The sequence below is a fragment of the Hyla sarda genome, chromosome 2, assembly GCF_029499605.1.
Source record: "Hyla sarda isolate aHylSar1 chromosome 2, aHylSar1.hap1, whole genome shotgun sequence".
NCBI classification, from domain to species: domain Eukaryota; kingdom Metazoa; phylum Chordata; class Amphibia; order Anura; family Hylidae; genus Hyla; species Hyla sarda.
In genome coordinates this window covers 440,718,937-440,745,766 of record NC_079190.1, presented here as the reverse complement: position 1 = coordinate 440,745,766, position 26,830 = coordinate 440,718,937, and the positions used below count along the sequence as shown (strand labels likewise).

The 26,830-nt window shown below is 44.3% G+C and overlaps 2 protein-coding genes across 5 annotated transcripts in view; both read right to left on the bottom strand.

The window, feature by feature from the left end:
• The window catches only part of PIR (pirin), a 114,323-nt gene extending 111,529 nt beyond the window's left edge, over positions 1 to 2,794 (bottom strand). Inside the window, exon 1 of the mRNA XM_056559255.1 lies at positions 2,733 to 2,794. The gene's annotated coding sequence lies outside the window, so the exon portion shown is untranslated. The remainder of the gene's footprint in view (positions 1 to 2,732) is intronic.
• A 6,007-nt stretch (positions 2,795 to 8,801) lies between these two features.
• Positions 8,802 to 26,830, bottom strand: part of ACE2 (angiotensin converting enzyme 2) — a 74,406-nt gene continuing 56,377 nt past the window's right edge. For all 4 annotated transcript variants that reach the window (XM_056559250.1, XM_056559253.1, XM_056559252.1 and 1 more), the window contains 5 exons: positions 23,937 to 23,995; positions 20,889 to 20,989; positions 18,759 to 18,875; positions 10,276 to 10,470; positions 8,802 to 9,323 (listed from right to left, as the gene is read on the bottom strand). In XM_056559250.1, coding sequence (XP_056415225.1) covers positions 9,149 to 9,323; positions 10,276 to 10,470; positions 18,759 to 18,875; positions 20,889 to 20,989; positions 23,937 to 23,995 — 647 coding nt within the window. In that variant the 3' untranslated portion in view covers positions 8,802 to 9,148. The remainder of the gene's footprint in view (positions 9,324 to 10,275; positions 10,471 to 18,758; positions 18,876 to 20,888; positions 20,990 to 23,936; positions 23,996 to 26,830) is intronic.

Genomic DNA, 26,830 nt, shown 5'->3' with positions numbered 1-26,830 from the left:
GCCAGACATGCCATTACTTCCTGTTGCACAATTGGGTACCGGTTGGGGATTGCCTTTTGCGCAAAGAAATTTTGGCCAGGTACCTTCCACTGCGGTGTCCCAATAGCTAAATTAAAAAAAAAAAATTTTTCATTATTTTTTAAAAGCTGGCGGGCTATGAGTTCAGACAAGCCAGCTGTCAGACACCGGGCTAGGGGGTGACCTTGTGACATTGGCATCTTATGCTCAAACATGTCCTTGACAGACGTAGACATAGAGTAGACGTTGTAGGCCTGACACACACGCTTGCAGACAACTAACTGCTATTCAGTCTATTACAGTCAAAATTTTATTTATTTTTTGTTAAATTTACGCAACTGTCACACCACATATGATTTGCATTAGTGTGACAATGAGCCCAGCAGGGCCAAAAACTCCCAAGTGTGAAGTGAACTGACTGATTTTATTTCATAGCCAAAAAAAGGATTTTTTTTTTCAAATTTACACTACGATCACACCCCATATGATTTGCACTAGTGTGACAATGAGCCCAGCAGGCCCAAAAACTCTCAAGTGGGAAGTGAACTGACTGATTTTTAGTGTTGAGCGGCATAGGCCATATTCGAATTCGCGAATATTCGCGAATATATGGACGAATATTCGTCATATATTCGCGAATATTCGCATATTCGTTATATCCTCGTTTTATTTTCGCATATGCGAAACTTCGCGTATGCGAAAATTTACAGATGTGAAAATTAGCATATACAAAATTAGCATAAGGTAAAATTCGCATACACGAATATTCGCATATGCTAATTTTCGCATATGCGAATGTTTGCACGCCGGTCTCACACAGTAGTATTAGAGCCTTCTTTACACCACACAAGCTGGAAGCAGAGAGGGATGATCACTGTGATGTGTACTGTGAAGAAAAAAAAAAATAAAAAAAAACGAATATTCGTAATTACGAATATATAGCGCTATATTCGCGAAATTCGCGAATTCGCGAATATGCGATATTCGCGAATAATATTCGAATTGCGAATATTCGCGAGCAACACTACTGATTTTATTCCACAGCCAAAAAAAGCAATTTTTTTTTCAAATTTACAGTACGGTCACACCACATATGATTTGCACTAGTGTGACAATGAGCCCAGCAGGCCCAAAAACTCCCAAGTGTGAAGTGAACTGACTGATTTTATTTCACAGCCTAAAAAGGTTTTTTTTTTTTCAAATTTACACTACGGTCACACCACATATGATTTGCACTAGTGTGACAATGAGCCCAGCAAGCCCAAAAACTCCTAAGTGTGAAGTAAACTGACTGATTTTATTTCACAGCCAAAAAAGTTTTTTTTTTTTTTTTGCACAAGTGTCACACCAAATGTTATTTGCACTAGGGTGACACAATTTGCCCTGCAGGCAAAAAAACTGGCAACTGTGACGTGAACTGACAGTGACTGGTTTTATTTAACAGCCAAAAAAGGTATTTTTTTATTTTATTTGCCCAACTGTCACACCAAATATGATTTGCACTAGTGTGACAATGAGCAAAAAAGCTTGCCAGCGGAGTTCCCGTTTTAAGCAGTGGTCCCCAACCAGGGTGCCTCCAGCTGTTGCAAAACACACAAACTGATATATTTCAGCCCTTTGAATACTGTAGTAGCTAGTTTAAAGAAAAAAAGCTTGCCAGCGGAGTTCCCCTTTTCAGGAGTGATCCCCAACCAGGGTGCCTCCAGCTGTTGCAAAACACACGGACTGATATCTTTCAGCCCTTTGAATACTGTAGTAGTTAGTTGCTTTAAAGAAAAAAAGCTTACCAGCGGAGTTCCCCTTTTAAGCAGTGGTCCCCAACCAGGGTGCCTCCAGCTGTTGCAAAACACACGGACTGATATCTTTCAGCCCTTTCAATACTGTAGTAGTTAGTTGCTTTAAAGAAAAAAAGCTTGCCAGCGGCGTTCCCCTTTTAAGCAGTGGTCCCCAACCAGGGTGCCTCCAGCTGTTGCAAAACGCACGGACTGATATATTTCAGCCCTTTGAATACTGTAGTAGTTAGTTGCTTTAAAGAAAAAAAAAGCTTGCCAGCAGAGTTCCCCTTTTAAGCAGTGGTCCCCAACCAGGGTGCCTCCAGCTGTTGCAAAACACACGGACTGATATCTTTCAGCCCTTTGAATACTGTAGTAGTTAGTTGCTTGAAGGAACTTAAGTTTTATTCTGGAGTACCCCTTTTAACCAGCGGTTCCCTCCCAACCAGGTTGCCTCCAGCTGCTGCAAGACACACGGACTGATATTTGAGCCCTAAAAACGGCTTTTTTGGGTGCTGTCCTTAAAGCAGATGTTAGACTAGTGCTTTAGGAGTAAACTGGACCCTGAATACACCACCTAGCAGCAACCTAGCTATTGCTTTCCCTTTACAGCAGGAGCAGCTTCTCAGACCCTCCACTTCCTAAGCCTGCAGCATGCCGAATGAGGGTAAAATGGCGTCCGTGCAAGAGGTAGGAGGGTCTGGAAGGGAGGCACTGCTGATTGGCTGTAATGTGTAATGCTGACTCTGACTCACAGGGTCAAAGTTTACCACAATGTTAAAGTATAAGGGGCGGATCGAACTTCGCATATGTTCGCCCGGCGATGCGAATGCGTACATGCTAAATTCGCCGGGAACTGTTCGCAGGCGAACAATTTGCTACATCTCTACACAGAGGTGCTAAAAGTGAATGTGCAAAACAGACAAATGAGCAAATACTTACTGTACATGAGTGGTTATTGTTTGTAGGCTTCTTTGATGCCTGACTATTAGCTGTAATGTGCAACAGGTAATTATTAGTTAGCATACCTCACACAGGGCGGCTGTAAAAGAAAACCTGTATGAATGTTTAAATAAATACATGTTTACATACATTAATTGCATAAGCAAAAAGTGGAAAGACACCCAATAATTAAGATAAAATAGAGACTACTTAATGCTTAATTTCAATGGGTCCTCTCTCCTTCTAGATGGCTGCTGCTGTGATGGGTTTATGAATATGATTGCATTTTATCGTACATGTACTGGATATTGTTTTTTTTATTTTAGGCACTTTCATTATTGTACTTTGTCACATGATCAGTGTCACACCAAACTGCAGCTTTCCTAAGCTTGATGTAGGTTGCTTAACTTATAAAATTGCTTTTTTATTTCACAGCAAAGTGTCAAGGAGGTGGAGCCAAGCTACTTAAAGGTCACATGCTGGCTCGCCTTCTCACTATTCCTTACCTCCTTGATTGATATAAAGAGCCCTGGACATCAGTCAAGGAGGAGCTGGAAGGTGAGGGCAAGTGAGAAAGTGTACAAAGCTGTGACACTTGAGCAACTTGACTCCGCCTTCTTGACATTTGCCAAAGAAATAAAAAGGCAGTTTTATAAGTTTGACAACCACCATCAGCTCATGAAAAGGTACATTTTGCTTTTATACCCTTACAGCTATCAAACAGTGTCTGCAGATCTTAGGCTGCTTTCACACTATAAAAATACCTCCGTTGTAAACGCCCGTTATAAAAACCCTGGAAATTGTCCGTTAAACGGCCATTAGAAAATCCCATTATAATCTATGGGAATTTTCTAATAGCCATTTTAACCCTTATCGCCCGTTAATAATAACGAACGTTATTTTGTGACAGGCGAATGAACGAAAGAAATAGTCCATGTGCCATTTCTCCCATTACTATCGCCCGTCACTAAATAACAGCCGTTATTAATAATGGGTGATAACGGGTTAAAACGGCTATTAGAAAAATCCCATAGACTTTCTAATGGCCATTTAACGGACAATTTCCAGGGTTTTTATAAGGGGCGTTTATAATGGAGGTAGGTATTGTTATAGATTTTTATACATCTGACAGATTCCCTTTAAAGGGTATGGCTTAAGACTTGAGTTTGAGTTGCTGAAAATGTTTGGTTCGCGGCAGTGTGTTCTAACATTGATCCATTCATTTACATAAGCTTTTGGTAGCTATTGGTATAGAGACCATATGAGCCTACCCTTTTATGCAGTTTTAGTACATGGTGTCTGTGTACAGAATGTTATGTAGCATTACATATTATGAGTTTGGCTTTGAATATTGCTTCTTGTGCATTGGATCTATGTTTTTATTTCATTAGAGTCCATATTTCCTATCCATTTCTTCTTATTAGCTAACGGTATATACTTTTTGATTTATCCAATAAAGTTGTATATTTTATCTTATATAAAGTATAATTAATATGAGTCACCACACAAATATTTTTATTTGTATTCTGCCAATTAGCAGGTTACAATACTGTATGTATAGGGGAGATTACAGTGGTAAAAAATGTCCTTTGGGACTTTTCATATTTTATACTATGGACTTTTCATATTTTGTCCTGTGGACTTTTCATATTTTGTCCTGTGGTTACTGCTGCAATTTAAAGGGGTATTCCAGGATTTTTTTTATTTGACTATGCTACACGGGCTGTAAAGTTAGTGTAGTTAATAATATAGTGTCTGTACCTGTGTGTGATGGTTTTCTCACAATTCTTCTGTGATTTTCACTCCAATATTTATTTTTGATGTGAAAATGACTGTTGTCTCGGATTTTTCCCAGCTTGCAATGCGGCCGAGACCTGACTCACTAGTCAGCTGATAACAGGGAGCCTGTCTGCTTCAATGGGTGGAGGGATCGCTTTGTGGGAGAGAGATCAATCTGCAACTAATGCAACAGCTGTAGGCACCCTGATTGAAAACCACAGGTCTTTTGATGGATGCAGTTATTTATGTGTCAATGGGTGGGGTGGCTGATATGTGGGAGGGAGGAAGATGGAATTGTGGGATTTGTATTAAAAAAAAAAGTCAAACAGGAAATACCAGTCACACAAAAAGCTAGCCACAGTGTTATGGTAATCTCACAACATAGCCATTCAGCCCCAAGACAAGCGCAGATCCTTCCTATGTCCATTACTGTCTGCCAGGTACGTACTAAAATCACCTTATGGTGGATAACCCCTTTAATGCTTCATAAAAAGAAGCAAGCAGGAAAGAAAGATGTGAGTGGTTATTTACTTTTGCCTCTTTAGTGAAAGCTGTCCATAATAGTGTTTGGTTTACCAATCTTACCTGTATCTACTTATAAATAAGGCACTGCTATTATCTGCACCTTACTGTGCCACCAAGCATACAGTAGGAGATGATTTCTGACGCACCTAAACATAAATACAGTGCAAGTAATGTACGCAGAAAGCAGTGCACTAGAGGACAAAACCAAGATGCAGCAAGCATCATAAATCTGTCCCAATGTATTGTATATACCGGTATGGGGATGTGCAGACTGTATGTAGATTTGTAAACCAATGGCCAAATCACCAGTCTTCCTTGCCTTGGCACAGTTACTGCATGGTGGTGGTCCATGCCAATGAGTATACAGGTAAAATAGTATGTATGCCTGTAATAATTAAAGGGGTACTTTGGGGACAAAACGTATCCCTATCCACAGGATAGAAGATAAGTGTCTGATTGCGAGGGGTTCAACCACTGGGTCACCCCACAATCTCCTGCATGTGGCCAAGCCTATCACCCATCCTCATTTCTTTTTGGCCCCCACCCTCGGACACGAGCTTCAGTGACAGAACCCCCGTTTAAAAATGTCCACGCAGTCCTAGCGGGCGCCCCTCAAATTTCCTACTGTAATACTTCTGGCCTGAGATTCTGTAGTCTGAGCCAAGCCTTAGAAGCTACTCTTACCTTACATCATCTATCCAGTCATAAACTAGATGTTACAAACTGGATCTCTAAAGGCATTACAACAATATTCACATTCAGCTCAGTTCCTTCTGAAATATCCGAACTACCTTATTCATACTGAAACAAGACGTCTACAAATTCTTACAGATAAGACACTATAGGGGAGGGGGGGGGACGGGGGGGGGGGGGACACATCACGCACACAGTTCAAAGACGGCCGTGATTGGGTGCGCCGGGCCGCTGTCCGCGGGGCCGCTCATCTACCCCGGTGGCCCCTGGTCCCCCACGCAAGGCCCCCTTTTCAGATCGCGCTAAAGGGGCCTCGCAACTGGCCGCTCCTCCGGCCCAGGAATTTACAAAAGTGAGCCGGGGCAGGGTCTCTGCAACTTTAAGGGCAGAGGACATCCGTGCGCAGGCACGCCTCTGACGTCACGCGACGCGTCCCTTTCCCGGCTTCTCCGTTCTCACCAGGAGGAAGAACGTGGAGCTCTGCGTGCTGCAGCCTGCCTCCAGCATAAGGTGAGAGGGCAGAGAGGTGGTGTCTGGGGGAGGGAGGAGAAGAGGCACATAAGGTAAAAGAAGAAGAAGAATGATGGGGGAAGAGGGCAGAAGGGGCGCAAAAGTTAAATGAAGGATGACTGGGGGAGGGAGGGGAAGGTTGCAGAGGAGTCTGGGGGAGTGGAAGAAGGGTGCAGAGGGGTCTGGGGGAGGCTAAAAAGGGTGCAGAGGGCTCTGGGGGAGATAAGGAAGGGTGCAGAGGGCTCTGGGGGAGATGAAGAAGGGTGCAAAGGGGTCTGGGGGAGATGAAGAAGGGTGCAGAGGGGTCTGGGGGAGGAGAACAAGAGTGCAGAGGGGTCTGGGAGAGGGGAAGAAAAGTGCAGAGGCGTCTGGGGGAGATGAGGAAGGGTGCAGAGGGGTCTGGGGGAGATGAAGAAGCGTGCAGAGGGGTCTGGGGGAGGGGAAGAAGAGTGCAGAGGGGTCTGGGGGAGGGGAAGAAGAGTGCAGAGGGGTCTGGGGTAGGGGAAGAAGAGTGCAGAGGGGTCTGGGGGAGGGGAAGAAGAGTGCAGAGGGATCTGGGGGAGATTAAGAAGGGTGCAGAGGGGTCTGGAGGAGATGAAGAAGGGTGCAGAGGGGTCTGGGGGGAGATGAAGAAGGGTGCAGAGGGGTCTGGGGGAGATGAAGAAGGGTGCAGAGGGGTCTGGGGGAGATGAAGAAGGGTGCAGAGGGGTCTGGGGGAGATGAAGAAGGGTGCAGAGGGGTCTGGGGGAGATGAAGAAGGGTGCTCGGCAGGCTTAGGTAATGCGGGGGGTCTTGTGGGCTGTGTGGATAATATGACGAGTGTCGCATCCTGCGGCTCCTCTGCGCGGCGTCAGGGACGTCACTTATCATTTCCTGCAGTGACGGCTGCTTAAGTTTAGCAGTCCGGCCGCAGGAAATAATAAGTGACGTCCCTGTCGCCGCGCAGAGGAGCCGCAGGAGGCGACACTCGTCATATTATCCATACAGCGCACATGACCCCCCGCATTACCTGAGCCTGCCGAGCGTAGCCAGGTAAGGAAATATGAAAAATCAGGGGGAGAGGGGGGACCTAATGTGGGGGAACTATACTACCAACCTAATGTGGGGGAACTACAACCTAATGTGGGGGACTACACTGCCAACCTAATGTGGGGAAACTATACTGCACCTAATGTGGGGTGGGGGAGCTATACTGCACTTAATGTTGGGGAGCTATACTGCAAACCTAATAGGAGGAACTATACTGCACCTAATGTGGGGGAACTATACTGCACCTAATGTGGGGAACTATACTGCCAACCTAATGTGGGGAACTATACTGCACCTAATGTGGGGTAACTATATTGCCAACCTAATGTGGGGGGAACTATACTGCACCTAATGTGGGGGAACTATACTGCCAGCCTTATGTGGGTGAACTATACTGCACCTAATGTGGGGGAACTATACTGCACCTAATGTGGGGGAACTATACTGCCAGCCTAATGTGGGTGAACTATACTGCACCTAATGTGGGGGAACTATACTGCACCTAATGTGGGGGAACTATACTGCACCTAATGTGGGGAACTATACTGCACCTAATGTGGGGAACTATACTGCACCTAATGTGGGGGAACTATACTGCACCTAATGTGGAGGAACTATACTGCCAACCTAATGTGGGTGGAACTATACTGCACCTAATGTGGGGGAACTATACTGCCAACCTAATGTGGGGGAACTATACTGCCAACCTAATGTGGGGGAACTATACAAAAAATTTAAATCGTACTATTCTGATCCGTATAACTGTTTTTTTTTTTTTTGGATATGGGGATGTATGAGGGACATTTTTTGCGCTGTGATTTGTAGTTTTTATTGGTACTATTTTTGTTTTGATGGGACTTTTCAATTGCTTTTTAGATATTTTTTTATGGTATTTGAAGTGACCAAAAATGTGTAAATCTGGTTAGTTCACTATTACGACTTTTGGGGCCCTTCTTTTGATTTTGCCTAGGGCCACGCTAAGCCTAAAACCGGCCCTGGGTGTGACGGCTGTGCCCGCCCATCATCCGGTACGAAGCAGAGTTTGCTCCGTGCACAAGATAGAAACTAAATTAAACTTAAAGGGGTACTCCGGCCCTAAGACATCTTATCCCCTATCCAAAGCATAGGGGATAAGATGTCTTATCGTGGGGGTCCCCCGCAATCTCTCATGCAACAACCACCTGTCTCAGCTGCATGAAGCGATGATCGTTCCGTGTCTGAAGCCTCAAGACCACGGGGCCAGAATATCATGATATCATGACTCCGCCCCCATGTGATTTCATGCCCTGCCCCCTAAATGCAAGTCTATGGGAGGGGGCGTGACGGCTTCAGACACAGAGTGATCATTGCTTCGTGCAGCTGAGACAGGTGGGTGCTGAATGAGAGATTGCGGCAGTCCCCAGTGGCGGGACCCCCGCTATCAGACATCTTCTCACCTATCCTTTGGATGGGGATAAGATGTCTTAGGGCCAGAGTATCCGTTTAATAAAAATAAAAAAAACATGAGAGAGGATAATTTAATTATCAGTTTTATTATAATTGATGTTACGTTAGTAATTACATTACATTGTGCCAAGGACTTCATCTTTATATGTACAAGTAAACAATTTATATATATTTTGCATACAATACATGAAATATTGTATTGGTGCTGTCCCTGCTGAGGTGGGCTAAGATTCTCACACAGTCCTGGCAGCAAAGAGTCAATACTCTCTTTCCTGATAAGGCATTTTCTGTCATTGTTCGGCCACTGGTTCCTCTCTACATAAGATGTTCCATCATGGCCGGTTATGTACAGGTAAAGACAAGAATGAGAGGTGTTTTATAGTTGTAAAGAACTCCTTAGAGAAAGGTTTAATGTCTCCAGGAATGGAAGTGGCTTAAAACGCTGTTTGAGGTTCATCTGCATCATCAAAGGCTTTATTTAGTTTCCCTTCAGTTTCATATGTTGCAACTGGAAAATCATTACTAGTTTCAGCCATGGTTCCAACCAAAACCTCAGAAACTTTGTCTTCTGCAGACTGCATCTGTTTTTCTCTATCAGCTTTTCTTTTCCTTTAAGGAAAAACAGAAAAATGTCAGTTTGGGGATACATGCCTAAAACTGTAAATTTTCAACATGCAAAAGAAAAGCATTGGGACAACCTGCCTGTTCATTTGGGTTGTCTCCAACTCAAGAATAGAAAAACCAAGTTATAGACTAAAATTTAACCTTTATTGGAATAAGTTAAAAAGATGCCCCATAATGGCCTATCATCAATGTTTGGACACAAAGGTGAGGTGCTCAAAAAAAACAAAACACAAAGAAAAAGCTGTAATTGACGCCACACAGATAAAAAACAGTATTAAATTCAGATACAAAATGTAAATATATATAAATAGGTATCACTTCTGACTATCGTTGACCCTATCCCCTTGGCTCGGGGGGTGATGATTTAGGGACGACAGGCATGCTTTATACTTTCTAATGGATTCATGGAGTAAATTCTATCTGGAAATGGGGGTAGTTCCCCGGATCAAAAGTTATACCCTTTCCATCGGAGAGAGGATAACTAGCTGTTCAGTCCAACTAGAGTTATTCCAACCACTAAAAACCCCTATCGATCAAGAGAATGGAGGTCAATTGTCCTCTAAGTGAATAAAGCTGCATGCCCGCCTAATTTTCCATGAGACTTCAAAACACAGCTGAGCGCTGAACTCATCTATATTTAGGAGTCCCATAGACAGTATATGAAGCAGTGGCTGAGCATGCACACTACTGCTCCATTCACTTGGTGTAAAATTGACCTTTGTTCCAGTGATCATGGACATACCAATGGTCAGACCCCCCCCCCCCCCCCCCCATCAGCTGGTTATCCCCTATTCTGTGGATCTTGGGATAATCCATTCAAGGGTGCTTTATATTTTGTAGAATAAAATGTCAGAACCTAAATGGATCGAAGAGATCAAAATAAAGTATACTGACTCCAATGTGAATATGTTTATATCATGATAATATATTAACTTACCTTTTCTTGTCTCGTTGACCAAGCACAAGTAAAGCAACAAAAGCAATAACTAGCAAACCAGCCACTATTCCGAAAACCACTAGCCACACTGTGACAGTCTGTTCAGCAGGGGCCGTTAATGTTGGGGGAATACCCAAAAATTCCAAGGTGTCGTCATTGAGCAGAAATGCACTATCAATTCGTCCTTTAGAGTACCTGTTCATGAAGTATATGAAATTGTGTTAGATAATAATATAATATATAAAATGTCCACAAATTGAAAATAAAACCAGATAAAGTTGAAAGATACTGTTTCTGCCTGCATGAATAATGGTCATTTAAGCCATTCAGTGATCTGCTATGTGTATATGAGCCCTATTACACAGCCCAACCCTGCACTTTATACAAGGTTTTTTTCACTGGTTAAAGGGGTACTCCTCTGGAAAAAAAAAATATATATATATATATATATATATATATTTATTATTATTTTTTTTTTATATTTTCAACTGGTGCCAGAAAGTTAAACAGATTTGTAAATTACTTCTATTTAAAAATCTTAATCCTGGCTTGCCGTGGACAAAGATGGCTGCTTAACTGAGGAGCTCCCGCACCCCTGAGGCCATAAATGTGCTGAATACGCTCCCACAGTAGTTACCCTAATGCCAAGGAGCACCCGCCGCCATAGGAAGTCATCGACCACCTGCCAGACCCCTTTACTGCGGTCCGGAACCATCACCCTGTACCTTTCCCAGGCCTCCTCCTCGGCCCCGGCCTCCCTGCCTGCCTCACCGGGTCCTGAGCGCTCCCTCTGCTCCCGCTCCGTTGCAGTCTTCAACTGTTCCCAGGCTGGCCGGCGCTCCGGCTGAAGTCTGTGAAGTACCCGCTCTCTGCTCCTGCTGCAATCTCCTACTCCAGCCCACTGTAAACCTGCTGGGGAGACAGGATATCCGCATTTCCTCGCTCCTGCGCTGCAGTCGAGGCCCGGTGGCTCAGCATCCTGCCACTGTTGTGGGCTCTCCTGCGGTGCAGCGCTCTCCTTTGGGGGTAAGTGACTCTCCTGTTCTGCTACGGCCTGGCCCCGGTCCCTCTCCTCTGGACCTCTCCCAGCACCCAGCCTCACCTCAGTACCCCCCTGCCACCTCCACTGAGATCGGTCCTGGGGTAGGAACATTTAAAGGGGCTGCACCCTTATCACTGGCACAGACCCCACCTGGGTGCCCTTGGTATGCCACGCTGATCAGCTGCCCTGCCGGGCCCTCTCCAGTGCCCCCCTTGCTGGGAATCCTCCTAGGGTCCGTTCTGTTGTCAAGATCATTGGACACCCCCCTGGGTCCCTTGCCTCATCCCTCTGTGCCCCCCCTCCCGAAACCGCAGAGGACAATGTCTACCCCTAGGCCCCCCGCTGGTGGCTCTAGGAGCATGGCACCACTGGACCCCTCTCCCGCTCCATGGCCGCCAGAGGCCTCATGTATGGTGGCTGCTTCTCTAGGCTGGGATGCTGGGACAGACTTCGACCTGGATTGCTCTGGGGTCCCAGCCCCTGTCCCTTGAACCCTGGACCTTAACCTATTGCTTTATCAAATACCCACTAAAGAGGACTTCAAAGCTCTTATTGCAGAAGTCAAAGATGTCTGCAGAGCTGAAATCTCCGCTATTCGTTGGGACATCCAGCATGTTTCAGTGGAGGACCTGGAGGGGGCCCATGACTCCACTAGTTCCTACATTGCAGAGTAGCTACCATTTCTGCTCAATCCGAATTTCTTGGAGATTTGCACTCTCATGTGGAGGACTTAGACAACAGGGGAAGGTGTAATAATATTAGAATCCGTGGGTTGCCTGAGGCTACACGGGAGGAGGACCTCCACATCACACTGGAGGCTATCTTTAACATGATTCTGGGAAAACCCCCATCTCACAGGATTAAACTGGACCGTGCACATCAAGCCCTCAGCCTTCGTCCCTCCAATGGCCCTCCTCGTGATGTGATCTGCTGTGTTGGCGATTTCCAGTTGAAAGAACGGATTATGGCCAAGGCACACACCCTCCGGAATTTTGATTTTTATTCAGCTGTTCCAGGACCTCTCCAGGATTACTCTACGTGTTCCTTCCTGTTTGCCCTTCAAGCACACCGGGATGGACGCCCTGCTGTGCTGCGCTCTCATGCTGACTTACAGGGGTTCTGTGCTGCCCTTGACCTCCAGATCCCGACACTCTCCGACTGGGCGCTGACTCCCCCCCCCCCCTACTAACGGTTTGGCAACCTGTCCAAGGGAGACGTCGCAGGGTGGATCGGAATCATCCTGCCCAACCTCTTCAGCTGGCCCCCGACTCCCTCTCCCCCCGGGCCTCTTGCACTGGATACCTTGCTCTGAAGCGGGACTGTTTTGATTTTTCCTTTTACTATTGATGTGTGCTCCTTACGTTAATCCATTACTGCATTAGTGAGGGTTTTTCTGATGTCCTGCTGGGTACACCTGTGGGATTCTCATGTGGAGCCTTTGTTCTCATGTGTAGTCTCTCTTTGGTGAGTTCTTCCACTTCCCCCCTCGAGGCCACGACAAACTCAGATATGTTTCTGTTCTATTGTTTTGCATTGTTACATTGCTTTTACATGGTCTCCCCTCTGGCTGTAGAGCCATTGGTTCATTTACTGTTTTGTTCCCCTTTTGTCCCTCACCTTGTGTTCTGTCCCTCCCATCCCTTGTCCCTCCTTTTTGTCCATTGTTCTCCTACCATTCTTTTTTCCAGATTTTTTTGGCCTTTCGCCTTTTCCTCTAGGTCCATCTGGCTCCTGCTGAGACTTCCATGGCCATTCTCCTTTGCCCTGACATTCCTGGTGTTCCCTGCCGGTCTGAGTGAGTACCTTCTACATTCGCACTTCTACACCCATACCACCCCTCATGGCTTGAATGTTAAGGGCCTAAACTCACCGACTAAACAACGATTGCTGAAAAGGGAATTGGTGGCCCTACGGGCTGACATTGTTTGCCTTCAGGAGGAACACTTTGACAAGACAGGAAACTTTCACTTTCTACACCACATCTACCCCCAGGCTTTTTTTTAGCCTCCTCTGACAGCAAAGTAGCGGGGTTGGCCATCCTCATTTCTAAATCTTGTCCTTTCCAGGTCTCTTCTTTTCATGCTGTTCCTCTAGGTAGATTTGTTATTGTTCTTGGCTCTCTGGGGGGTAAACAACTCCTTCTCTGCAATGTTTATGCCCCTAACTCCTCCCAGATCCCCTTCCTTTGACGCGTTGTCTCCTGCCTACAGACCTACTCCCCGTCTGCCTGGCTTCTCGGTGGGGACTTTAATTTGGTTTTTCCCCTTCTACGGACCGTCACTCCTCTGTGGGTGCATGCCCCCCCCCCCCCTTCCCAGCTACGTCTCTCAATGCTTTTTCGCCACCTGGTACGCTTGGCAGCATGGTACGATCTTTGGAGGATTAACCACCCCTCAGATCGCTTCTTCACCTTTTACTCGCACCCCCATAAACTTCACACCCACATTCATTACTTTTTTGGCAACCTCCCCATGGTCCGCATGCTCTCTTCTGCCTCTCCTGGTCAGATCATAGCCATGTCTTGTGTTCCTTTTTGCCTTTTCTCTCCTCTGTACGCGGTGTAACTGGTGCCTTAATGATTCCTTGCTCAAAAATCCCTCTTCCCGGGACTCAATTCAGGCTAGCTTTACTGCTTATTTTGCCGACAATGAGGGCTCTGTGTCCTCACAGGCAGTTCTGTGGGAAGCCCATAAAGCGGTCGTTCGTGGCCACTGTATTGCCTTGGGCTCCAGGTTGAAGCGTAATGCCTTGGCTCGTTTCCAGGAACTCAGGGCCCAGATAAAGCGCTTAGAAGCCCTTCTACTGTCCTCCCCTTTCCTATCGTGCTGATGTGCCTGGTCACGAATCAATCCCAGTTGAGTGACTTAGCTCTATACAAAGTGGAACGCAAACTGTTATACGCTAAACAGGGCTTCTATGAGAAGGGCAACAAGGCCCACACTATGCTTGCTCGTCGCCTTCGGGATCGTGCTGCTGCTCAGGCCCCCTCTGCACTGAAGGACTCCTCGGGTGCCCTTCAGTACCATCCTGACTCTATCACTAAACTATTCTTTGACTACTACTCTAAGCTGTACTCCCTCCCCTCTCAGCTCCCCTCGGACCCGGGAGAGCGTTCCGCAGTGTTTAACTCCTTTCTTTCTAGCTGTAGCCTCCCGGCTCTTTCTGAGGCTGACAGAGATTTATTGAATGCTCCGATCACTCTTGAGGAGCTCTCGGAGGTTCTCAAGTCTCTCCCTGCGGGTCGCTCAGTGGGCCCCGATGGTTTTACTTACCTATACTATAAAATGCATTCATCTACTCTCCTCCTTCGTTTGATCTCTTTGTTCAACTCATTCTTGGGGGGCAGGGGCTTCCCTCAGTCCTTTCTTCATTCTTTCATTACCTTGATTCCTAAACCCCGGTAAGGACCCTCATGACTGCTCCAGTTATTGGCATATTGCCCTCCTCAATTCAGATCTGAAATTGTTCTCTAAGGTCCTGGCGAACTGTCTCTGTCGCTTTATGCCTTCTCTTGTTCACAAAGACCAGGTTGGCTTTCTTCCCTGCTGCCAGGGGACTGATAACACGAGAAGAGTGGTAGATCTGATTGATGTGGTCAATCGGAGATCGGAGCAGGCCCTAGTCTTGAGTTTAGATGCTGAGAAAGCCTTTGATAGGCTAGGTTGGTCGTTCATGTTTGCTACATTGCAAAAATGTGGGACCTCTGGCAATTTTCGTACGGCTTTGCAGGGTCTTTACTCCTCTCCTACAGCCCTTAAACTTACCTCTGCTTCTTCTCCTACTTACACTCTGAAGAATGGCACCAGACAGGGATGTCCTTTATTCCCCTTGATCTTTGCTTTATGCATAGAGCCCCTTGTTGCCTTGATCCGGGGGATCCGAATATCTCGGGGGGTTTCACTTCATGGTAGGGTCTTTAAACTTTGCCTCTTCGCTGATGATATCTTGCTAACTCTTACTAACCCCCTTATATCCTTGCCTTCTCTACATAAGCTGCTCCACAGCTTCAGTCTTGTATCTGGCTACAAAGTCAACCTCTCTAAATCCTAGGCTATGCCTCTCAATCTTCCTCCTTCACTAATTTCTCTTCTGCAGGCTAATTACTCTTTTCGCTGGTCTTCATCAGCCATTTCCTATTTCGGGGTGTCACTCTCCTCTAGCTATGCCTCCTTATACTCTGTTAACTATCCTAATCTTTTTCGAGAGCTGCGGGCCCTGATGGAAGGTTGGAGAACGCAATTTATCTCTTATTTCGGGCGTATTGCCGCAGTAAAAATGACCATCCTCCCCAAATGTATCTACTTTTTTGAGACTCTATCGGTTCAGGTCACCCTCGCAGTGCTACGCTCTTTTCAGTCGGCTATTTTTCGGTTTATCTGGGATTCCAGACGTCACCGTCTCCCGATGTCCGTGATGCTAGCCAGTTGCTCCTCTGGGGGGTTGGGCGTCCCAGATGTAACTAAGGACTATTGGGCAGCTCATCTTCGCCACTTGGCGGCTTGGTCCATGTACCATGCCTACAGTAAGTGGATGTAGTTGGAAAAAATGTGGTTGGCCCCTATTTATCCTAACTCCCTTCTGTGGTTGTACCCGCTTCCCTCGCCTATCTGTCCTCTCCTGGGCCCAATGTCCTTCTCTCGCTATGTTTGGTCTTACTATTTCAGGCATTTCAGTCTTCTCTCCTCTTTTTCCAAGATACAGTTTAAGCTCTTTTAACACATTGTTCTTGCGGCCAAGACCCTCATCGCCAAGTACTGGAAGCGATCCCTCCCCCATCGAAGGACGATCTATTAGCTAGGATACATGAGATGCGCTCCCTTGAGTTTCTAATGGCCTCTCTGAAGTTTCTATCTATATGGGATCCCTGGGATAGATTTTCTGACAGACTGCCTCCATGAGCTATCCCTCCTCCTTCTTTACTCTCTCTCGCTCTACTTCCTTCTTTTCCTTTTTGTTGTCTCCCTCTGGTTCCTCTTTATGTTTGTGGTTTGTCTTTTATCCCCCCCCCCCTCCTTGTCCTCCCTTATTGATTGATGTGCAATGGCTCTTAGATTTATTGTGCCGTATTTGGATTATGTATCTTCATTGTTAAATGTGATTGCTATCCCTCATTGGCTGTTGGATTTGGTTTCTCCTTTATTCTTGTAAAACATTAATAAAAATTGAAATAAAAAAAGCACAAACGGATGCGCTCCGTAGTGTAACACCAAAGGTGAGTTGGTAACGCTAAGTGTGAATTGCGCTTACCACATGAAGTTGTACTCCAACCAAGTACAACAATGGAACAGGGCGTATCATCCAAGGGGTCTTTGCAGCTTCGTCCCGCTGAAATAGAATCACGATAAAAACAAGCAATCTCCAGGTAGCAGAGCGGGATCAATGGAAGCGCTGAGACCAGATAAGAAGTTAAAAGGATTTATTTCCCATAATGCAACGCGTTTCACGGTCACCCGCTTCCTCAGGCATGAGGAAGCGGGTGACCGTGAAACGCGTTGCATTATGGGAAATAAATCCTTTTAACTTCTTATCTGGTCTCAGCGCTTCCATTGATCCCGCTCTGCTACCTGGAGATTGCTTGTTTTTATCGTGATTAATAAAAATTGACAGTTTGGAAAAAAAAAATCTTAATCCTTCCAGTACCTATTAGCTTCTGTATGTTGCACAGGAAGTTCTTTTATTTTTGAATTTCCTTTCTGTCTGACCACAGTGCTCTCTTCTGATACCTCTGTCCATTTTAGGAACTGTCCAGAGTAGAAGCAAATCCCCATAGCAAAACTATCCTGCTCTGGACAGTTCCTTACATGGACCGAGGTGTAAGCAGAGAGCACTGTGGTCAGACAGAAAAGAAATTCAAAAAGGAAATAACTTCCTGTGCAACATATAGCAGCGGATAAGTACAGGATGGATTAACATTTTTAAAAAGAAGTAATTTAAAAATCTGTTTCACTTTCTGGCACCAGTTGGTTTAAAAAATAATATTTTCTAGAGGAGTACCCCTTTAAAAGGATGATCTACTAACGAATGAGCATTTGCTCATTCTTTGGCTGATCAATGACCCTGATACATAGGATACGTAGGGCGATATTGTCCTTTTCAGCAGATAATTGTCTCATGTAACTATTCTCTAAGGCTGGATTCACATCAAGATATCAGTCTCTACCCCTGATATACTTTGAAATACTGTAAAAATGTCTTATGCTATTCACATGGTGCAGCCATAATATAGTCTTGTAACATGGTCACTACTGTGTAAGTTTATTTGCAGGAAACAAAAGTGTGGTAGACTATACAAATGAAGCATATATGATCACGGAACAGACCATGCTAACTGACTAGTAAACTGTGTTTAATCTATTTAAAGTGATACTCCGGTACCCATTCAGTCCTTTTTAGCAGCTGTATGCTACAGAGGAAATTCTTTTCTTTTTGAATTTCTTTTTTGTCTTATCCACAGTGCTCTCTGTTGACACCTCTGTCCGTGTGAGGAACTGTCCAGAGCAGCATAGGTTTCCAATGGGGATTTTCTCCTGCTCTGGACAGTTTCCTGATGGTGTCAGCAGAGAGCACTATGGACAAGACAAAAAAGAAATTCACAGGTGCTAAGTACTGGAAGGATAAAGATTTTTAAGAAAAGTCATTTCTAAATAACTTTCTGGCACCAGTTGATTTTAAAAAAAAAATAAAAAAAAATTCCACCACAGTTATCCTAGTCTTCGGCCATATACACCACAGTAAACATTGCAATACCAGAACTAGAGACACTTGAAACAAGATGTGAAGCCAGTAGGTAAGCAGAAGTAAAGTGAGTTTGGTCTCCATCCACCTTTTTTTTAAAATAATTTTTGACCGGCTATTGCCCCATTGTGGTATCATATTTTAACTGTACATACAGTAAATCTAATACCACTGTGTTGGCATTACACATTAGAATGAATGGTCTGCTTGATTTTCATTTTTGCATTATTGTCACATTCAAAAAGTTTCCCTAGATTTTGATACATCAAGGTATTGTTATGATTTTCTCTTATACAAACCAGGACTAAATTATGGAGAGGACATATTAGGCACATGCCTTGGGGCCTACGACATCTGCCGACACGCCCCCTCCCATAGACATGAATAGAGGGGGCGTGGTGTGATGCCACAAGGGGAGTGGCCGTGATGTCACGATCCCGGCCTCCAGCTCCGAGCGTTCTGAACAAAATGTTCAGAATGCTGGAGTACCCCTTTAAGGGGTTGCTGTTCAGTTATCCTACCTAGCAGAGAAGAGGTGGCCATGAATACATGTGACTTTTTTGTTTAAAGTGTAAGGGATATGCATGCTCTCTTGATAACTCCAATAGACTTCAGTGATGATGGCCAACTCCTTTATATGTGGGTCTCAGAGGTTGGTGGCCTCCCTCCCATAGCCCTGAAATAAGTTGTATAAAATATATTTTACCGAACAGCTTTTTCCACATCAGATTTTGGTACAATCTTTCCAACTTCCTGCGGCATTGTGACGTAAAAATAGAAGGATATTCTTTCGGTTTCATTGAAAATATGGACATCTTCATCTCTATAGGAGAAAAAAAGAATTATGGGTTAGATCATGTTTCAAATATATTGTGATATTTTGTCTCAAATTTTACTTTTTTTTAGTCCTTTTCTTAATATGATGTGATATGATTATCTGTCCTTAAATGGTTATAGCAACATACTTCACATTCTTCATAGCAAAACTAGTTAGGCCACTTTCATATGGCAATAATTCAGTACAATTTTAAAGGGGTAGTCCAGTGGTGAAAAACGTATCCCCTATCCTAAGGATAGGGGATAAGTTTGAGATCGCGGGGGGTCCGACCGCTGAAGCCCCCTGCGATCTCTCTGTACGGGGCCCCGGCTCTCGGCCCAGATAGCGGGTGTCGACCCCCGCACGAGGCGGCGGCCAACACGCTCCCTCAATACATCTCTATGGCAGAGCCGAAGATTGCCGAAGGCAGCGCTTCGGCTCTGCCATAGAGATGTATTGAGGGGGCGTGTCGGCCGCCGCCTCGTGCGGAGGTCGACACGCCCCCTTCCCGTGGGCTGTCGGGGCTCCTTACAGGAGATCGCAGGGGGCCCCAGTGGTCGGACCCCCCGCGATCTGCAAATTATCCCCTATCCTTAGGATAGGGGATAAGTTGCTCACCACTGAGTCACCACTGGACTACTCCTTTAAGGGGGTACTCCGGTGAAAAACTTTTTTTTTTTTTTAATCAACTGGTGCCAGAAAGTTAAACAGATTTGTAAATTACTTCTATTAAAAAACGTTATCCTTCCTGTACTTATTAGCTTCTGAACACTACAGCGGAAATTCTTTTCTTTTTGAAACACAGAGCTGTCTGCTGACATCATGAGCACAGTGCTCTCTGCTGACATCATGAGCACAGTGCTCTCTGCTGACATCTCTGTCCATTTTAGGAACTGTCCAAAACAGCATATGTTTGCTATGGGGATTTCCTTTTACTCTGGACAGTTCCTAAAATGGACAGAGATGTCAGCAGAGAGCACTGTGCTCATGATGTCAGCAGAGAGCACTGTGCTCATGATGTCAGATGTCAGCTTTGAATTCCTCAATTTCCGCTGTAGTATTCAGAAGCTAATAAGTACAGGAATGATTAGGATTTTTTAATAGAAGTAATTTAAAAATCAAAATGTATACTAACAACCTGTTAGTTTTTGAAATTATGCTGAGAAGCAAGTAGATCAAATTACAAATGGTGGATGTGCGGCTGTGTTTCTCTCTGTGTTGTACATTTGTAGTCTCTCCCTTCTCCCATAGCCAGCACTCCACTCCACCCATTTGGCCCAGGCGTTTTTAATTAGCAGGAAACTGCATAAGGGTTTCCTCCTACCATTCTCCCAGCCCTCTGCCAGGGGGCACATGGTAGGTTTCATACTGGTGTGGTTTCTCTGTGGCGGCCATTGTTTCTGTGATGCTTTGTCTGTGGGGTGGAGTGGCCCAGAACCAGGGGCTTGGTCAGGCAGTAGTGGGGCTGCCTGGCCACTGGGTCGCTCCCCCCATTGGGCATGGGGTCTTGGAGGCAGTGGTCACCGCCAGGGGCTATGCCAGTGTCAGGTTAGGGACCCACTCTTACGAGGTGGCCTTGACGTGGCGAGTGGGCATGTACTTTTTGATCAAAATGTATACTGACAACCTGTTAGTTTTTGAAATTATGCTGAGAAGCAAGTAGATCAAATTACAAATGGTGGATGTGCGGCTGTGTTTCTCTCTGTGTTGTTAATTTACAAATCTGTTTAACTTTCTGGCACCAGATTATTAAAAAAAAAAAAAAAAGTTTTTCACCGGAGTACCCCTTTAAGGTCCATATAATGACTGCAAAACCCGACCCTCCCGCAGTTTATCTGAATAGATTTTAGATAATTTTATGATGAGTGGATATGCAGGATCAGTGGAGATGCAGGATGGCGCTCTAAATGTGGGGCTCAGGGTGTTGCTGTCTAGATATGAACCATAAAATGTGGCCACATTCCATTCACCAGAGCGTAGCCTTACAAAAAAAAATAATAATAATTATAAAATACTTACGAAAACTGTATGGCCTCATTCTTCTCATACTCAAAGAATTTTGATATGGCATAAGCAATTGTTGACCTGAACAATTGAAGCTCACTCTTGTCCCATGTGTACTGTCAAATTAAAGAAAAATTGGGAAATTAGAATGGGAAATATAGATTTTTTTGGGAACAAAGTTCCACAAAGCAGGCCCATAGCAATAGGGGGTGTAGAGATTACAGTTGCACCTGAGCCCTGGTGCCTGACGGAGTCCATAGGCCCCCTTGGTTACAGAAGAAGACACAGTAGTATAAGTGGGACATGTAGAAGGGGGAACTGAAATGTGGTCCAGCAGCACTTCTGCTACAAAGTATAATCGTACAGTGATCCCTCAATTTACAATGGCCTCAACATACAATAGTTTCATACTCCAAATGAAGAAATTGAAAGAACGCACTCACCACACCAATAGTGCTGTTCATCTGCGCCGTTTCTTTATTGAAAAAAATGTGGTCGTGTAGTATGCAGCAGGATACAGCAAAGGATACGGGTGCTCGTGCATGGGAGGAGAAAACAGACGACAGGCTGTTTCACGTCACAAGGACGTTTCTTCCGGTCTAGTTTTACAACAGGTGAGGAGTGCTTATATGTGGAATACAAAATTAGGGGGCGTGTACGTGTTAAAAACAAAACAGTACAATACAGAATGCACTTTTTACTTGAATTCATAACCTGTGTTACAGAAATGAAGAGATATTGTTCCGCTCATTTAGTCCAAGTGGACCTAAAGCATTAAGATGGCTGATCCATACAGCCTCTCTGTTTATTAATAGGCGATCACTATCGAATTTCTGTAGGTTCTGCCTGCAAATTTTACTACTGCAAGATTTCCTGCATGTAATTCATGCATGTGGTTTATAAATCTTGTAGCTCCGGATATTCTAAGTGAATACGAATGTTCACGGATTCGTTTGTATATGTTTCTTATGGTTTTCCCTATATACAAATAACCACAGGGACATACAAGACAATAAATTACATGTGTAATTTTGCAGGTTATGAACTGATGGACTTTAATCTCATTACGGCCTAATGTGAATACTCTTTAAGCCATATTGTTCTGGAAGCAAGAGCAATTCTTACAAGGGTAGTTTCCTTGGGGAGCTGTGCTATCCAACCATGTTATTTAATTTTTTTAATGTTTTTTTTAACTTTATTTTTAATAAAACCTCCTATTGTAGTTGTTTTCCTGTGTGTTATAATAGAACGTTTGGAACCTACAGAAATGGGAATCAATCATGATCGCCTATTAATGAACAGAGAGGCTGTATGGATCAGCCGTCTTAATGCTTTAGGTCCGCTTGGACTAAATACGGTAAGTGGAACAATCTCTATTCATTTCTGTAACACAGGTTATGAATTCAAGTAAAAAGTGCATTCTGTATTGAACTGTTTTGTTTTTAACATGTACACGCCCCCTAATTTTGTATTCCACATATAAGCACTACTCACCTGTTGTAAAAGAAGAAACGTCCTTGTGACGTGAAACAGCCTGTCTTCTGTTTTCTCCGCCCCTGCACGAGCACCCATATCCTTTGCTGTGTCCCGCTGATCTGGCTGCATACTACGCGACCAAGTTTTTTCAATAAAGAAACGGCGCAGATGAACAGCACTATTTGTGTGGTGAGTGCATTCTTTCAATTTCTTCATTTGGAGTATGCATAGGACTTTGTACATGTCTGAATAGCACCCCGCACATGAGAAGCAGCATTACTTTAGCTCCTAGTGAGAATGCCCGGGCTTGCAGTGCCTAGTGAGCTCTCTCTTTCTATTTTACTGACATACAATAGTTTCAACTTACAATATTTTCATCTCACAATGGTCTTTTCTGGACCATTGTAACTTGAAACCAGACTCACCATACAATGCTACAGACAGTCCAGATCTGTGAAACGTCAATGACTAAAAGTACAGACCAATTAGAATGGGAATTTCATTGGTAAATCACCTGTATTCCTGGAGTGCATGCACTGACTGGTGTCTGGTAGCACCCCCTACAGTACAGGGTGGTATTACATGTTCTGTACTCTTTACCTGTACCACAGTTAACTGCTCCTTTGGACACCAGGTGGGGGCGGCTCCATGTTACTTATTTAAGACATTGAGTGTACTATATAGGACCCTGAAGAAGCTCCTGTCCTATACATAGACAGTGATTTACAGCTCCCAGCAGATCTTTCTTATTTTTATATGTAAGGATTTGCTTTATCTGTATTACTTTTTCTTTAATCCTCACTTTTTCCTATTTTTGGATGACATTTTGGTGGCTTCAGAACCAATTACCAGGTTTCCATAGAGTTATGGTCTCAACATACAATGGTTTCAACATACAATGGTCATCCAGGAACCAATTAATATTGTAATTTGAGGGACCACTGTATACTATAACGATAGGAAACTCCTGTTATTTGAGCTCTTTCAAGTATTTTACTTTGAATTCCTCATACTGTAACACTAAGGCCATGTTCACATGCTGGAATATCTGAGGGGAAATTCCATTGCAGTAGAGTTCGATTTTTTTTATGGAATTCTGCCTCATCATGCACACAATGGAAATCTTGATTTACAGAAATCCTAAATCTGCTCGGAAATGCATTGCCGCCTATGGGGTTGGCGCATTTCAGAGCGGTTCTAGTGCCACATGTTGCTTCTGGCAGAAACAACCCTACACCTGTCTATAAGTTGTGTCTGGTATTGCAGCTCCACTCCATTGAAGGGAAGCTATGCTGTTATACCACACTTAACCTGTGGACAGACACAGCACTGTTTTTGAGAGAAACCCGCCTTGTGTTTTTTTTTTAAACCCTGTGAATCTGTTACTTTGAAAATATAGTCCAATCATCAGGCATCATGTTATAGAGCAGGAGGAGCTGAGCAGATTCTCCTGGTGATCTAGTCGGCCGGGATCTGAGCACTCACAACTCAAGAGATCAAAATTTTCTATCTGACATGTCAAACGTTTTTGTAAAAGACAGGAACACTTTAGAACATATAAGCCAAGGACCCCGAATATGTTCTTACCGCATTATCTCCTAGTGCAGCTTTGAGACTTATCCTCACTTTGAATGAATTGTCGAAGTCTAAAATTGGAAAAAGTAGAAAAAGTAAAATTTTAGTAAAAGCTTTCAGTGGGTTTAATAGGCTGATAAATATGTACTTAAAGGGGTACTCCGCTGCTCAGTGTTTGCAACAAACTGTTCCGAACACTGGAGCGCCGGGAGCTTGTGACGTCATAGCCCCGCCCCCGCATGATGACACACCACGCCCCCTCAATGAAAGTCTATGGGAGGGGGCATGTCAGCTGTCACGCCCCCTCCCATAGATTTCCATTGAGGGGGCGGGCGTGACATTTACATACTCATTTATTAAAAAAGATGGCCGGCCCCTCTAGACTAGCATCAGTTGCCTGATACAATGATGTAATAATAATAATAATGACTGGATCGTGCTTCAATTATAATATGAAAAGTGCTAATTTATTACACAATCTAAAATACATAAAAATTCTTTAAACAGTAAATCCTCAAAGCACAGGGCCCTTGTGCCGAGGGAGTTAAGATATAAAAACACTAAATAAAATAACAACATCAACAACCACCGATAGCTGTTATTTAGAAATTTTTAACAATGCAATGTTGCTTTTAGTAGTCCGGCCTCCGAAAATGAGTTCAAGTCCCATAAATGGTATAGATTCCAAAATGGTATAGTATAAAGCCTACTGAGGAAAGGGCTGTGTTTAAAGCATATGAGAGCCCTGAAACGCGTCTAGGTACAAAAGTATTCTACATCATCGCTACCTAACTGTGTAACGGTGAACTCCGATCCAGCTCTGCAAACCAGCTCAACGCTCCCGAGACCATCTTCCAGGCAGCACTGCCCAGCGCCTGTGACGTCACCCGCCATCGAGTTACCTAGAGGTCCGCACCTGCTTCTCTGCTTGGTTACCATCTACGGCGAGACATTAGAAAGCGTCTACCTTTCCAGCTGGTCTGTGGCAGGCAGACCGCCGCTAAGACGCATGCCAGCGTCTGGTACCATTCCAACTGTGCGGACTCCACATTATAACTCAAGGTGACCTTTTATCGGGACCCATTGCAGGCTGGTAATTATAATATATCTACTATACTTATACCATTTTGGAATCTATACCATTTATGGGACTTGAACTCATTTTCGGATTATCGGAGGCCGGACTACTAAAAGCCCGGCTAAAAAATTGTTAAAAAAATTCTAAATAACAGCTACCGGTGATTGTTGATGTTGTTATTTTATTTAGTGTTTTTATATCTTAACTCCCTCGGCACAAGGGCCCTGTGCTTTTAGGATTTACTGTTTAAAGAATTTTTATGTATTTTAGATTGTGTAATAAATTAGCACTTTTCATATTATAATTGAAGCACGATCCAGTCATTATTATTATTATTACATCATTGTATCAGGCAACTGATGCTAGTCTAGAGGGGCTTTTTTTTATCCAAAACACCAGGTGTAGGTGTACAGCCCTCCTACCTCGGCTAGTTAATTGTGAGCTGCACATTCCCAGTTTTTTTACATACTCATTTATGTTTTACATATACACTGTATAATATGTTATGTACAGTATGTGTGTTGTACCTTTAAGAGAGAGGAGCAGTGTAAACCAGGGGACCTTGCCTGCCCAATGGGAAACCCTAAATTGTCAGGTATATAGTGTAGTGGGGAAGGAGTTGCCCCAGTCTAGCCCTAGAGCTAAGCCTGAGCTCAAGTGTGGAAAAAAGGTGAAGTTGTCTGGAGAACTCTGAGGGAAGCCTAAGAAAATATCTCTTTTCAAGTCTACCAGCCATTCTGCAAGTGTACCCCTGTACAGTGCAATGTCAAGCCCTGGTGGTGAAGGTAATTGGACCTTGTCAGAACCCTAGCCCGCGTGGAGAATCTACAATCTCTTATCTCAAGTCAGCATTAATCAAGTGGGTGAAAAGCACCATAAGTCCCAGCAAGGCAACAGGGCTCCCAACGGGTTACACTGCTTGTAATATAATCTGCACCTTCCTCAGTAAAAGGCAGTTATCCGTAACCCCACGTCAGTGTGTTTCTTTACTCCCCGTGTCTGGCCCAGAAGAAGCTGTCTTTACCTCGGACCGTGTATAGATTAACAGTGCCCTGGCGTCACAAAGTGATTAGGAATTCCTTGCACCCCCATGTCACCACGGACATATATATTCTCCAATAGGTGCAGTAGAACACCCTATACCTCCGTACATATGGCATCAGATAGGAAATCCCATAAAAAATAACTCTGTATGCTTTTGTTGAATTAAAAGGTATATGGAGGTATTGTAGAGCCCTCCTCTCTATCCTTATGGCAGCCAAATCATATCTGTATTAAATGGCATTGTGCATGAGCCCTAAGGCATGTTTATGCCATAAATTGATATTTTGATTCAAAATAGACATAGACATGTTTTTGGCAACATGACTTAAATCTGGGACTACGCATACATTTTTAAGAAAAAAGCAAGATATGTGTGACTTGATCACAACTTTGATATAGGAGTCACAGAAAAATGGCATGCACATGTATAATACTTATTCTCATTGGGCCTAAAGCATGAAGTGATCTTACTGGTTGTTATGGGCAGCATTACATCTTTTTTCTTATTATAGTTTTTACATGCTAGGCCCATTGAGCCAAGGGTAATCCATGTACATTACATTTTCAAGTCACTGTCATATCAATAAGAAGGGCTTAAAAGAGGTACTCCGGTGCCCCAGCATTGGGAACATTTTGTTCCAAACGCTAGGTGCGGGCAGTGGGGTTGTGAAGTCACAGCCACGCCCCCTCGTGACATCACAGCATGCCCCCTCAATGCAAGTCTATGGGAGGAGGCATAGCAGCTGATGTGACGTATCAAGGGGTGTGGCTGTGATGTCACGAC